General features: G+C 34.5%; 1 protein-coding gene across 1 annotated transcript in view; it reads left to right on the forward strand.

Annotated features, from left to right (window-relative positions):
- Positions 1-592: 592 nt before the first annotated feature.
- LOC140446049 (uncharacterized) overlaps positions 593-16658 on the forward strand; it is a 167030-nt gene continuing 150964 nt past the window's right edge. The window contains exon 1 of the mRNA XM_072538563.1: positions 593-907. Within this exon, the coding sequence (XP_072394664.1) occupies positions 893-907 (15 nt within the window). The 5' untranslated portion in view covers positions 593-892. The remainder of the gene's footprint in view (positions 908-16658) is intronic.

Here is a 16658-nt window from a genome sequence, read left to right on the forward strand (position 1 = left end):
GTCTAAGAGAAAAATATTAAGTAGGTACGTGGAAATAACGTAAATTTCGTCAAGATACCCTGGTAACTGTACATGTGTTACATCTTGTAATCATACTAGAGAAATTAGTAGATTTCCTTATTATGTATTCAATGTAATGTCCGTCAGGTTATCAAAATGGAATTTTTAATCCTCTGTTCATACTAGTATAATAAAAGTTGCAGCCATAATGGTAGTTTCCATCCTCCCCAACTTCAACAACGAAATTGACTTTTATAACACCCATAAAAGATCATAAAATAATTATGCGACCCATTACAATAACTCCCATCCTACCGGCATTACCTGGCTGAACGCACAGCCTCGGCCAGAACACAGAAACCCATACACCAGCATTTCCAAAAATAAATTCTCAAAACGAAATACCAACACTCCATATAACAAAATGGAATGCAAGGCTCCCTTTGCTGTGTATACCAAGAGTCGTATAACGTCGACAAGGATCGTCTGACGTCAATAGCTTCACTATGGCACGATTGGCTAGGGGCGGAGCTTTTATCAGGCGGGTCGAAGAGTTTCGAACTAAAACAAGCTTCTTTAGTGTACCCAAAAGCATAAAAGCGCCAACACGCTGTCGCCAAAATCGATAATTTTACCTCAAAATACAAATATTTTCGAAATTTAAAAGTGGTATCTTTTTCAAGTTTGTTTAAAGTGTCTACTGTGAAATTTTCGTGAAAATCGGAGTGCGATATCAGTATCAAATAGTCGGTTTTGTTGTAGAATATTTTAACATACAATATATCTGTATGTAGGCGAAGCGATGTTGTCGGTTGTATCGTAAAGCCACGTTGCCGGTTTCGAAGTGGCTTTAAACACAATGTGTTATGGAACGACTGTCTGTGACAGTTGAATGCGCAAGATAAAGGTAACTTGATTTTTTAAATTAACGTTTAGTCTTTATATTCGACTTCTTTACTACTATTCCTTCACTGATTATTTCATAATCACAGCTTATGAGACTTGCTTTATTTTAACATTAATTAAGTTTAAAATTGATTTATACCTGGTTTTGTTTTTAAAATTTTAATTAATATTGGTTATTTGAATTAAAAAGCGGGAATAACCTTGGATTTTTAAGCAAATATAAAACAAGTTTCGTATAAATGAAAGCAGACCTGCTTTTACCCATCATGTCAACAATACAAGGGTATTTACCTACTGCACTGAATGAGAAAAAACGGTCGTTCGTTTGTGTATGAACACTGAAGGGAAGAAATCTTGATCCCTTTATTCATACCTACTTTCTAAGTTCCAGAGCATAGGTAAATATTGTGTTACATTTTTTAGGTTACATTACTGAAATATCATAGTCTGCATAGTTTGTTAGTATTTATTAATGTTTAGATATCAGACGTCTCAACAGTTAATTATGTTTATTGCTTTTAATGGTTTAAAGAAAGGAGAAAGTCGTATCAATGAGATTAAAGTCTTGTGTGAAGTCTTATTCGTATACAATAAAAAATCAATGACGATTCTTTCTTATCCATCTTCTTTCAAATTAATGAAAACTAAATATTTACAAATATATTATGATGTCACGCTAACATACCTTCGAGATCGTCCACCTCTCTCTAACATTCACTCAAAAGCCGAAGCTTTGTCGATTCAACCGCTGACTTGTTTTTTTTAACATTTGTGATGGTTAAGTTTATCTCACTTAAATTATACGTTGGTCTCTTGTTTTATCCTCCTCTCTCTTGCACTAAAGATTTCGACCGCTGTCTATTTCTACGCAACAGCGCATAGCGTCGTCTCTCTCTGGCTTCGCTCTTTAGAGTTTGTGTCTCTATTCAGTGAATTTCCGTGGTATACGAAGCTCACGCTACAGGCCTCAGCCGTAGTATTTCAACGTGCTGGGGAATTTGTTTCTCTCGTGCGCTTTGATATACCGTTCGTATTCTCTTTGTTTAATGACGATGGGGTGAAAAGTAAAAAATATTGCCAAGGGAATCGCTTCATGTTATGTCGACTGATGAATTCCAAAGCGAGGGGAGAAGCATCAGCGAGTCGCTTGTGCCCTGAGACCAGAACGAATTTTAACAATAAATGTTGGATGGTGTTTGTTAAAGAAATTAGATTAGGTATGCACGATATTAGAATCTTTTGTGCATTTATAATTTTTTTTATTAAATTTTAATCTTGTTAAAAAATCTTACAGCGTACATGTGACAAACATGTTTAGATAATATGGCATTTTGTACTTACTGTACGTATTAACAATACATCAAGTACAATAAATCGAACGACAACTTCATTTTTGTTGTTATCTTTTATGGTTATATGCTAAAAATATATTAAGTATTTTATTTTGTATGTAAACGATATGTACGTTTTTATGTAAGCATTTTACAACGCATCTAAAATTTGTTTATGAGACTGAGATTGAGAGAGACTGCATATTTAATCCAAAAGAGCATTGTAAGAAGTTATTTAGCTCAGTTAACAGCAAATATTAAATTATCATTAGAATTCTTTTCGCCCTTCTGTTTTAAGTATGGTTTTGTTTTCCCATAATACTCATCCAAATGTTTTCCTCTTAATTTTTAAAGCTTAAAATTTTATAGGTACCTGGGTCCCACCACCTGTCGTTTTTGAGCGGTCCTCTGTTATTGTCTCGGAGAACTTGACTATCAGCATTTATAATGAGAGATTATGGTGTTATTGAATGTACTGTAGGATTCATAAGTCTTCTCTGTCCTATTTTGGTAGCAATACATGTTTTACCTCTATCCATATTTCTTGATCTTAATTATATAATAGAAGGTCAGCAGAAGGTCCCGGTGGAATACCAAATGAATTGATAAAAAACGGATCGGAAAAGTTATTCCGTATGATACATAAAATGTTTGAGAGAGCACTGAATGAAGAAGATTTACCGGCAGAATGGACCCAAGCATATATGACGTCAATATACAAGAAAGGAAATAGAAAAAACTGCGAAAACTATCGGGGAATCAGCATTAAATCGTCTATAGGCAGACTGTATGGAAAGACCATAAAGGAAAAATTAGAAATATATATACAAGATAAAATCGGAGAAGACCAGTCAGGTTTCACAGCGGGGAAAGCATGCTTAGATCACATTTACACGGTCGAACAACTAATAGAAAAAAGAATGGCCAAAAATAGATCGGTCCATCTGGCTTTTGTTGATCTTAAGAAGGCATATGACTCAATACCTAGAACCAAGCTATGGGAAGCAATGGAAGACATCGAAGTTCCACGAAGATTAATAAACGCGGTAAAAGCACTCTACAAGAATAACGAAGTAGCTATCAAAACGGGCAATAGAATATGCAGTCCATTTAAGACGACAAAGGGACTACTACAGGGTTGCTCCACATCCCCCACCCTGTTCAAAATATTCCTGGAAAAAACCCTGAAACCATGGAAAAGAAAGTGCGAAAGAATGGGTATACCAGTAAGGAACGAATATCTATATACGCTAAGTTTTGCCGACGACCAAATAGTGATCGCACAAAACGAGGATGACCTCAGTTTTATGATGAGAAAACTGGAGCAGGAATATGCAAAGAATGGGATGGAAATAAACCTAAAGAAAACTGAATACCTTACAACAGAGAATACAGAAATAAAACAGCTGGAAATAGACGAAGGTAAACAAATCAAAGGAACAGACAAGTATAAGTATTTAGGTTTCATAATATCAAACAAAGGAACAACGGAGGAAGATATAAAAAATAGACTAGGACAAACAAGAGACTGCATACGAAAATTGAACCCGGTACTATGGGATAAGAACATCAGCATGAAAACAAAGAAAAAAATATATAATACCATGACAAGAAGTATCCTCACTTATGGGTGTGAAAATTGGACAATAAATAAGAAAACCAAAAACAAAATAAGAGCAACAGAGATGGAATTCCTAAGGAGAAGCTGCAGAGTAACAAGAAGAGATAGAATAAATAACATGGAGATTATGAGGAGAACGGGAATGAACTCCGACATAATAGACTACATCGAACAGAAGAGGTTAACCTGGTACGGACATGTCAGAAGAGCAGACCAAAATCGGTGGATAAATAAAATAACAGAGTGGAGCCCGATAGGAAGAAGAAAGAGAGGCAGACCCCGAAGATCTTTCAGAGATGAAGTGGACGAAGCAATGAGTAGAAGAAACCTACAGGAAGGGGACTGGCTAAACAGGAAAAATTGAAGAAAACGGTTGAGTGAAGGAATACAGTGAAAACTGTGGAAATCCTTGTATATATATGAATTATATAATATTGAATAAGTATAGATATTCATAGATGAATACGAATGTTTTGTGAGTATTTTTAGGTCAGACATTTGACTTCATCTCATTTATAATACCAAAATCATTGTCCAGTTTAGTTCAGCATCATAATTCCATGGCAGCTTTTTCTCTAAACCCATGTCAATATGATAAACTGAACAAGAATATTATATAGAAAACTAGAGGCTTATCAACCACGACAACAGGCAAAATTTCGAAAAAGTTAGAGTTAGAGTATTATAGGTCATTCAATTCCTTGAGCTTTTTTAATCCATTTAACGGGGTGGATTAGTCCGCATATTATCCCTTAGGCTATTTTTCATTATTTTCATAGATTCATATATATCAAGATTTTTATGTTTTTTGCTGTGTCTAATCTGTTTCCACTCCTTTCGGTCCTGAATCTTTTCTCTCTAGTTTGCAATTTCCATCTTTGATATATCCTCTAGTAGTTGGTCTTTCCATCGTATTTTTGGTCTTCCTCTTGGTCTGTTTATTACCGGTTCCATTTCATTATCCTCCTAATTAGTGCGTCTTCTCTTCTTTGTATGGGATGGACAAGGAGTCCCAATGTCACCTAAACTTTTTAATATGGTGCTGGAACATGCTTTTAACAATTTGGATTGGGTGACAAAGGGAATAAAAATATATGGAGAATATCTAAACAACCTAAGTTTCGCCAATGATATAGTCATAATAGCGGAGGAGGAATGATCTAGGAATGGCAAGCGAGGTGGTATAGGAACTCGTTGTAGCTACAGAGAATGTAGTTTTAAATATACACATCTCAAAACCAAAAATAGTGACAAATTAGATACTCGGCCAGAACATCAGTACTGATGGGCAAGAAATATAACTTGTAGATAAATATAAATACACAGGGCATGAAATTATGATTAGCAGGGATAATCAAACCCATGGGCTGAAGAGAAGAATTGGTCTTAGATGGGCAGCATATGCAAATTTTTGAGAGAAACTTGTGTCCCACTGGCTGCCGACATTCCTGAAGAACAAATATTTGATTAATGCGCCCTCCCAGTATTGGTATACGGAACAGAAACATCTATCTTAATAAAAGCCTCGGCTACCAAACTGAGAGTCACATGGCCGTGACACATGGGAGTACATGAATCACACAATAATTTTGCGAGACAAGATCAAAAACAAAGAAATCAGCAGAAGAACCAAACAAGAGGAAGAGGCCTATGTATATACAGTGAAAAGAAAAAATTACCCTTAATGACAGCAAACAAAAAATAAGTACTAAAACTAAAAAGACGGAGAAGATTATAAACACGGATGTTTATTCAGAACAGCATAGAAAATATGCGAAAACAACGATTTAGAAAAAGCCCAATGCTAAATAAGTATCAGATTATCAGATAGAAAACGAATTTTCTGGATTCATAGTAAAATCAAGAAAAAAGATGTTTCCCTTTTGTTGAGACCTTCTGTCTCAGCATATCCTGAGATAGAATGACTGTAAATGAACCAATATAATTGTACGTTGGAAAACAAACAATTAAAAACCACAAATCAGAAGCTCAGATGACATAAATCAACATGCTAAACCTAGATGGATGCAAATAGACTATGATAGATAACAATACACTAGAGAGCATGAATGCTCTGCCCAAAGTTGGATGTTCTTGTCTGCTAAGATGGATTTATTTCTTCCAATTATGATTTTTGTTATTACATTTCTTCTTACATCTATGTAACAAGGATGTAAGATTGTATTGTTATCTTCGTTATATGAATACCTTTAGTATTCATTAAAAATTGGACATTCCACGTTGATCATCTTTTTAATAGTGATCATAGTATGAACTAGGACATGACAGAAACTATGTCAAACTAGACCGTGTTTATATATCCTTATCCATTCATGATCTGGCTCTCACCACTGTCAAACTAAATCAACACCTATTTATATGTGTTTTTTTATTCAATTATTGTTTGTAATCTACATGTCTTCCTTTTCACATACATATTTGTGTTACACCTAACGTCATAAATTATCATTGGCGTTAAGGACTGGTAAGATTTAATTTATTCAAATACTCGTAATATACGTAAACTTTAATCAAAAATCCATCTCTTTGTGGTAGCAAGGTCAGGAGGACTATATAAATACTAAGTTTGGCATTCTAAGATTTATAATCTTTCGTCTTCGTAAAACAATAATTATTATGAACAGGATGCTATTTGCTTCAAAAATCTGGCCATGGTAGCTTCTATCAAATCAAGTTTTCAAAAATTTTAAACCAGGTAAACCAGAATAATTGATCACAACTGAGCAAAATCGAATTGGAACAAATGAATAATCGGAAAGCATATACGGCTACTTATAAAAGCCCAAAAGCACATGTGGTCAGGTCATGTGCAGAGAGCCCAGGTCATCAATCGGATTTGGGGGAGAAGCCAGTAGGAAGAGACCCTTAGGTAGATCCATAATCAAATGAAGGGATAACATCTAAAAGATTTAACTACCATCGGAATATAAGATTGGAGAGAAGATATGATGGACCTAAGTAGATAAAGGACCTAAGTAGATAAACTGTACATTGTTTCTCTGAACAGTATTCGTTTTTACAATTGGTATCACCCTTCACATTTTATTCGGGCTTTTGACAGGCTGTGGTAACCTCAGAGCTCCTTAATCCACCCCGCAATTATTCCAGACAGTATGCCTGTTGCCTGTGATTTCCTGAGTCCTCTATTGTTCAACCTGATTATGGATGAGGTAATAAAAAAAGTAAGATAACTAAACGAGGATATTAAATGGGAGAACAACTTACTACTCGCAATACTTACTCTCTCAAAGTGAAGATGATTTACAATGTATGCTTCATCAATTTAATATAACCGCCAGAAAATTTAAGATGTTAATTTTCCCAAAAAGACAAAATGCATGGTTACAACAGCAAGTTTTCTAAGATGTAAATTGGAGATGGAAGATCAGATAACAGAACAAGTGATGGAGTTTAAATATCTAGGCATCATATTATCTAGCAACGGAAAGCTCGAAACTGAAGCGGGAGATAAAGTAAATAGAGCAAACAGAGGCGCAGGCTGCCTAAATGAAACAATATGGAGAAATAAAAATATCGGGAAAGAAACGAAAGGCAGATTTACAAAACAGTCATCAGACCAATACTTACAATGGCACACGCGACAGAAACACGACCTGACACAGAGGGGACAAAAAGAATGTTAGAAACAGCAGAGATGAAAAATTTATGTTAAAACACTATGGTACAAAGCTGCAGAGTGACAAAAATGGATCGCATCAGAAATGAGGAGATTAAACGAAGAATGGCAGTAGAACAAGACATACTCAGCTACATCGAAGAAAAACGTTTAATTTGGTATGGACATGTGAGAAGAACAGATCATACAAGGTGGATAGCAAAGATTTCGGATTGGAGTCCAATAGGAAGGAGAAAAAGAGGTAGACCCCGAAGATCATGGAGGGATGAAGTGGACGAGGCCATGGAAAGACGAGACCTTAGAGATGGAGAATGGCAGAACAAAAAGGACTGGAGACGTTGGCTGAAAGAAGGAAGGCGGCGACAGCTGTAAAAATCCTTGTATAGATAGATAGGTACAAAGCTAGAAGTACAGATATACGACGTAGGTGCAAGGTGGAGAACATCAAGGACTAGGTAAGAAAGAGAAGAGTAGAATGAAAACAACTTACTGATTGCCAAACAGACAAGAGTCATGTATACATAAAAAGAAAAGGAGAAGAAGACGTAGATGGAGACCAATCGTATAGACAGCGAAGACCTTCGATTAGAAATCCACACCATAAAGGAAAACTAAATCAGATTCGCTTACAAAGAAAGTCTCTAGAGAAATATTCGAAGGCTCTTAGAAGAAAGAAATAAAATTTAAGAGTGACATGAAAGTAGTTAGAATAAAAAGTTGAGAACTTTACAGGGGTAAAGTTCTCAACAAGTATTCTCATATGAATAAAATCATTACGACATTGACAAAAAGGAAGCTTTCGTTTAGGTTAGTGGATCTTAGCAGACGAAAGCTAAAGACATGGTCACATGGACACGGAATCTATGTAGGATAAATGTACCATGATGCAGGGAATTCAAAAAGAAATTCCCAGAATTTTTTGTGAATGCTTAGTGACATCAGAAATCGTTAAACCCTTTCTAAGAACGTTGCTGTCTATTATCAAGAGCACAGAACGTTTTGGTGGAGTTTAATGGAAGAAGAGAGTTTAGTACAACATTCCTACTAACAAGTGTTGAAACAAAAGTAAGTAGATTATCACTTTAGTTTGACTTAGCTCTGAAGTGGACCAAAGATGCTTTTAGTAATAATTATTTACTGACACATATCGAAGAATATGTACAGTGCAAGAATAAAGGATACTAGATATGGTTAGAGTAATATTAACTTGTTTATATTTTGTTTAATTCTAGTTTTAGTCTTATTTTACTATTTCATAATCTCTCTAGTATAGTTTACTACTTATATTGATAATTACAATACGTTTTATATAATGACTACATTTGACTTGAAGACAAAAGATTTTTTTATGATTTCTTGTTTAACCTATTTACTTCACCTCGTCTTTTATTTATCTGCTTAATTCATGGAATTTTTCAGATATATTTAATTTAAGAATCAAATGGGTTATGTAATAAAAACCGACCTTACTGATAAAGCGTGCTGATATGCCTCCTCTCGCCACTTCTGCAACCCTGTTCACGTGTATTGGAAACAATACGTAACGTTAATTTATTGATTGGTCATGAGTGAGTGAGTGGTTGTTTCTAAAAATATTTATTTTATGTACGATCTCTGTACTTATAAAATGTACCAATCATTTTATAAAATCTTGACAAAAGCCCTTTGTAATCCACAGAATGCTTGCATGTAAATATTGCATTCAGCTACTTAATAATAATATCCGGTATTTATTGTCCAAGATTAGTTAGTCCTAAGTGAATAATGATCAACTAGTTAATTAAGTAAGTATGCAATATTTGTAACTAAATATTTTCGAGAATATTGATGTTGTTCTGTAGATGATCCGGATGTACAACTTTCCTTTTCTAAAGGTCTACCCATTATCCTTTTCGTAAGTGGTAATATATCACTTGTTCACTGTGATCTTCCCAGGCCTGTTTCGCCATCGTTCCAGTCTATTGCAAATTTGCCGCGTTTACTTTACTCACATGCCTGTCTATATAATTACATCCTTGCCATCTGCTACTTGTATTTATTTATATTTTTTCTAAAATTTTTCAAAGCTATATCGCCATCTCCAGGTACCTAGTTCCCAGATTACACCCTAATATATTTTGTTCGAAGACGAGTAGATGATTTATATCAATCTGATTCAAAAATAGTCTCCCGTTAGGATCCATGTTTCAGCAATGATAGGATGAGTATAATATCACTGTTAGTTTGGTTTTTTGGCTTCAGTGTCTGCTGTTTAAGTGTTTTCTTATCGAAAAGCAATACCTGTTCGCTAGCAATATCCTCTTGTTATTCTTCAAGTAAAGTTATGACTTAGTTTCTATTCTTATTCTGTTATTCTAACTCACGTCATTATTTTAATTTTCTATTCATTTATTGTGTAAGGATCATATTTTCTGCGTGAGTTTAAAGGGGGGCAAACGTAGTACTTACTACATTGAAAAAAAGACAAACTTACAAGTATTTTGCCAATTAATGTGAACAAACAGAATTAATTTGTAAATATGATTTATTTAGGCCAAAGGTAAATTTAGGTTCACTTACATGAGATGTTTTCATTAATTAGTATTTATTATAAGCCTAAATTGGTAGGCTTACTTTTAGCCAAAAGTTTTGTTTCGATTATAGTTTTGTATCGATGTTTTTTTTTTCGTATTTTTCGTATGTATTTCGTCTTTTTTTGTTTTTCTCTCATCTCATCTCCGATAGATTCATCCTTCTAAGAATTATGACGTATCGGAGATGGGCTATTTCGTTACACAGCTCCCCTCTTAGATCTGAGCGTCCCGATCAGCAACTCTATATGTAGGCCCAGGATGGCGGAATCTACAGGACTCTTCAGCTCTGCATGTATCCTTTAGAAAGAAACAACAGTCTACTGACTTTGAAGGATACGATCTCATCGGGTTAATGCAACACACAGTAATTCGTACGCCGGTTTCTCGGAAGATCACTTCAAGCATGCTTCTGACAATCTTCCAGTCCAGATTATCTAGTGCATGGCCTATCTTGTGTAAGGCCAAATTCTTAATGTAATTACAGACGATTTTCTTCAAATTATTTAGAGCACGCCATATATCCCCGTAGGTTGCCCGGTCTGTATACGACTTCCTGGTCACCATAGATATCGCCATATATAAATATACTTATATAAATTCGAACCGCTCGTTTTATTTAATCTCGCTACAATACGTTGCTTGCATGCTTCCCCTATCGTTATTTCGTTTTCTGTTGTATGTTTGGTTTTATTCATTAAAGTAGTTTATGAGCTTCAGAGCTTATAATGATTATTATTTCCTATAATAACAATAATATCTATGACACAGGCAATATCCCAAAAGATTGGCTACTTTCAGAATTTATTACCTTACCAAAGAAACAGGGAGCAAAAAAGTGCGGAGAATATAGGCTAATAAGTCTAATGAGCCATACATTAAAACTTTTTCTTAAAATTATACATCGTAGAATATACAAGCTATGCGAAGAGAGAATACAAGACACACAGTTTGGATTCATGAAGGGCGTAGGTACAAGAGATGCACTGTTTAGTCTACAAGTATTATTTCAAAGATGCAGAGATATGACTTGCGATATTTACACCTGCTTTGTGGACTACCAAAAAGCATTTGATACAATTCAACACCAAAAAATGATGGATATTCTAACAAAAGCCCAAATGGATGATAAAGATCGGCGTATAATACAAAATTTATACTGGAACCAATCAGCCACAATAAGAACGAATTTTGGAGGTGAACCAACGGAAATGATCCAGATTCTACGAGGCGTTAGACAAGGTTGTATACTTTGACCTATATTATTTAATCTATATTCAGAGGAAATATTTAGTGAAGCCTTGGAAAAATGCGAACATGGAATACTTCTAAATGGAGAACGCCTAAACAACATCCGTTATGCAGACGACACCGTTATTTTTGCAGACAGTTTGAACAGTTTACAGCAACTGATAAACAAAGTAAATGAAGTAAGTGAAAGATTTGGACTTCAAGTAAATATAACAAAAACTAAATTTATGATCATCAGCAAAAATAAAGTTAGAGACGCTCAACTACTTATCAATAATACACCAGTGGACCGAGTAAAACAGTATAACTATCTTGGAACAACAGTAAATGAACAATGGGATCACTCACAGGAAATAAAATGTAGAATAGAGAAGGCTAGGAGTGCATTCAATAACATGGCCAAACTCTTTAAAAGCCACAATCTTAATCTGGAGATAAAAGTAAGGCTCCTACGATGTTATATCTTCTCAATATTGTATTACGGAGTTGAATCCTGGACACTAACTGAAGCAATGGAGAAAAAACTTGAAGCCTTCGAGATGTGGCTATACAGGCGAATTCTAAGAATATCATGGACAGACAAGATAACCAACGAGACCGTATTACGAAGAGTGGGCAAAGAAAGAGAGGTGATGTATACCATTAAAAGGAGAGAGTTGGAATATCTCGGACATATAATGAGAAACAGCACTAAATACAGATTACTGAAGGTAATCCTACAGGGTAAAGTATTCGGAAAGCGAGGAATTGGAAGAAGGAGAATATCATGGTTGAAGAACCTGAGGAAATGGTTCTCCACAACAACAACGAATCTATTTAAAGCATCAGTCAATAAAATAATTATAGCCAGAATGATTGCCAATATTCGGAACGAGTAGGCACTGAAAGAAGAAGATAATGAAATCGACCAATTATTAACACTTTTAGAAAAAATTTCGAGATTTTAGGTTATATCAGGTAATTAAAAGACTGTGCCTTTCATTTTTCGATTGAATATCAATCAAAGTGTTCCTGTATTGATTTCTTTTAATAGAAGTGTAAATTTTCCCAATACTTTATATCGTCCCCTTGATTGTCTTGTTTTTTTTTTCTTGCCAATATATATACCCTGGAATATTCCTAGATATTTTGCACATTAACCTTGTGTTGTGCCAGAACTTATCTGATGTATTAAGTTATAAATGTTTAAATTTCGCTTCTTATAAGCTAAATCTATGTCCACATTAGTCTATTATTTTAGGATCTGAACTATAAATGCGTGAATATTTTCCTCTTTGAGTCTTAAATGCTGAAAAATCGATATTTGCCCAGAGATTTATTTTTTTATAAATAAAACCGCCAGAAAATAATTCGCTAATATTATGTTGTCTTTTCTATATAGTTAAATTATTAAAATTAGATTTTATACATTCTTAATAATGTCTATTACCTTACGGTAAATATTCTAAATGTTATTACGCTGTTAAATGCAATATCTTGTAACTTCCAGCGACTATATTATTCAGCAGTCATACTGCATCCTTTTGTATGCTGTTTGTCACGTCAATTTCCTGATTGCGAATATCGATTCTCTTAAGTTCATTTCATAACAAACCCCTCAATTAAAGTAAGAGCTTATATCTGCTCTTTTATTCTAATATTGATTCGTTCGTAATTACGTTCTTATTGAAAATTATAGGAGGTGTGTATGACCTAGTTTAGAGGTATTATGTAAGTAAAAGCTGACATATCGAAGTAATATACATTTGAACTATGATTTTCTGCAATTATGAAAAAGTTTAAGTAAGAAAATACGATGTATTTGATTAAATAAATAAAATAATAAATACATTTAATCAATACAAATCCAATTTAGAGGCGAGATCTACTTTAAAAAGTAAAATTCATAAGAAAAATGGTTTAAATATAGGTTTAAATCGGTTTAGGGCTACAGTATAGGAGGCAAATTTTATTTATAGATCTAAATAGATGTAAATATCACATTTGTCTTCTTCTTCTTTTTATACAGACATTACTCTGTCTGCTTTTCAATGTGCCTCCAGTAAGTTGTCGTTCCATCGTTTTTGTGGCCTTCCTACTGATCGTCTTCCTATTGGGGAACCGTCTCTTGCCGTCTTTACTACTCTATTTGTTATCATTCGGCTTATATGATCGTTCCATTCTACTCTTCTATTTCCTACCAAGTTCTTGATGTTCTTCACCTTGCATCTACGTCATATATCTGTACTTCTAGCTCTGTCCCATAGTGTCTTTCCATCAATTTTTCTAAGTCTTTTCATCTCTGCTGTTTGTAACATCCTTTTTGTCCTCTCTGTGTCAGGTCTTGTTTCTGCCGCGTATGTCATTATTGGGCTGATGACTGTTTTGTAAATTCTGCCATTCGTTTCTTTCCCGATATTTTTATTTTTCCGTATTGTTTCATTTAGGCAGCCTGCGGCTCTGTTTGCTCTGTTCACTTGATTTTCCGCTTCAGTTTCGAGCTTTTCGTTGCTAGATAATGTGATGCCTAGATATTTAAACTCCATCACTTGTTCTATTATCTGACCTTCCAGCTCCAATTTCTTATCTTATCTTCTCCATCTTAGTAAATTTGCTGTTGTAACCATGCATTTTGTCTTTTTTGGGGAAATTAATATGTTAAATTGTCTGGCGGTTATATTAAATTGGTACAGCATACGTTGGAAATCATCTTCAGTTTGAGAGAGTAGTATTACGTCGTCTGCATAGCATATTATTTTAAGTTGTTTTTCTCCCATTTGGTATCCTTTTTTAGTTCTTACTTTTTTTATTATTTCTTCCATAATCATGTTGAACAATGGAGGACTCGGGAAATCTCCCTGTCTTATCCCATTGCTAGCTTCAATAGGGTCGGTTAGTTCTTCTTCTACTTTTTCTTTTATTGTGTTCTTTTTGTAGATATTTTCGATCGTGTTGATTATTCTTAGAGGTATCTCTCTTGCGTACAGTAAGTGGTTCTTCTTCTTTCAGTGCCTATTCGTTCCGAATATTGGCAATCATTCTGGCTATAATTATTTTATTGACTGATGCTTTAAATAGATTCGTTGTTGTTGTGGAGAACCATTTCCTCAGGTTCTTTAACCATGATATTCTCCTTCTCCCAATTCCCCGCTTTCCGAATACTTTACCCTGTAGGATTACCTTCAGTAATCTGTATTTAGTGCTGTTTCTCATTATATGTCCGAGATATTCCAACTTTCTCCTTTTAATGGTATACATCACCTCTCTTTCTTTGCCCACTCTTCGTAATACGGTCTCGTTGGTTATCTTGTCTGTCCATGATATCCTTAGAATTCGCCTGTATAGCCACATCTCGAAAGCTTCAAGTTTTTTCTCCATTGCTTCAGTTAGTGTCCAGGATTCAACTCCGTAATACAATATTGAGAAGATATAACATCGTAGGAGCCTTACTTTTATCTCCAGATTAAGATTGTGGCTTTTAAAGAGTTTGGCCATGTTATTGAATGCACTCCTAGCCTTCTCTATTCTACATTTTATTTCCTGTGAGTGATCCCATTGTTCATTTACTGTTGTTCCAAGATAGTTATACTGTTTTACTCGGTCCACTGGTGTATTATTGATAAGTAGTTGAGCGTCTCTAACTTTATTTTTGCTGATGATCATAAATTTAGTTTTTGTTATATTTACTTGAAGTCCAAATCTTTCACTTACTTCATTTACTTTGTTTATCAGTTGCTGTAAACTGTTCAAACTGTCTGCAAAAATAACGGTGTCGTCTGCATAACGGATGTTGTTTAGGCGTTCTCCATTTAGAAGTATTCCATGTGCGCATTTTTCCAAGGCTTCACTAAATATTTCCTCTGAATATAGATTAAATAATATAGGTGAAAGTATACAACCTTGTCTAACGCCTCGTAGAATCTGGATCATTTCCGTTGGTTCACCTCCAAAATTCGTTCTTATTGTGGCTGATTGGTTCCAGTATAAATTTTGTATTATACGCCGATCTTTATCATCCATTTGGGCTTTTGTTAGAATATCCATCATTTTTTGGTGTTGAACTGTATCAAATGCTTTTTGGTAGTCCACAAAGCAGGTGTAAATATCGCAAGTCATATCTCTGCATCTTTGAAATAATACTTGTAGACTAAACAGTGCATCTCTTGTACCTACGCCCTTCATGAATCCAAACTGTGTGTCTTGTATTCTCTCTTCGCATAGCTTGTATATTCTACGATGTATAATTTTAAGAAAAAGTTTTAATGTATGGCTCATTAGACTTATTAGCCTATATTCTCCGCACTTTTTTGCTCCCTGTTTCTTTGGTAAGGTAATAAATTCTGAAAGTAGCCAATCTTTTGGGATATTGCCTGTGTCATAGATATTATTGAAGATTTTACATAGTACTCTTAAAGATTCATCATCAAGAAGTTTAAGAAATTCAGATTGTACTCCGTCTGGTCCTGGAGCTCTACCTTCTTTTAGTGATATTATGGCTGCTCTTATTTCTGCCACTAGTATAGGTGGTCCTGTTTCCATTGTCATTAACAAGTTTACTTATTCTTCTGTTTTTACATTTACCTGTAATTTCTCTTACCTTCTTATGCACGTTGAAGTCGTCGTATTTACTTTGGAGAATTTCGATTTCTTGGCATTTTTTTCTCCAGTTCTTTCTGTTTGGCTTCTCTGATCTTTCTCTGTATCTCTCGCTGTAATGTTTTATACATGGAGTTATCGTTCTTGTTTTTCCTTCTTTCTTCCATTAGTTGCAGAATCTCTGTCGTCATCCATGTCTTATTCTTACCTTCTTCGTTCTTCATAAAATTGTCTTTAATGTCGTCTATTGTTTTCTTAAGGGATTCTATCTTATCTTCTGTGCTTTCCGTTGTATTATCGATTTCTTTAAATTTTCTATTTAATGTTTTGCTGACTATTTCTTTTACTTCGCTACATTTCAGTTTTCTCATGTCATGTTTTTTTACAGTTTTTCCGCGTATTTTCTTTAACTTAGTTCTATACACGCCCACTAAAGGATTGTGGTCAGATTGAATATCAGCGCCTGGGTAGGTTTTAATACTGTTGAAACTATTTCGATATCTTTTGTTAACAAGCATATAGTCTATTTGATTTCTAATAATAACGTCTAGTAAGTGGTTAACGTCTTTTAATTTGACGCGGTCAAATACCTTCGTAAGGTCCACGAAACATAGATATGCTGGTTTTGTTGTATTCTAATGATTTCTCTTGCACATGCCTCATTATAAATATAGTGTCGGTGCATGATCTTCCCGACCTACAACCTTGTTGTTCTTCTGCTAGTGTTATAATTCCATTCAGTTTAT

The sequence above is a fragment of the Diabrotica undecimpunctata genome, chromosome 7 (genome assembly GCF_040954645.1).
Source record: "Diabrotica undecimpunctata isolate CICGRU chromosome 7, icDiaUnde3, whole genome shotgun sequence".
In the NCBI taxonomy this organism is placed as follows: Eukaryota; Metazoa; Arthropoda; class Insecta; order Coleoptera; family Chrysomelidae; genus Diabrotica; species Diabrotica undecimpunctata.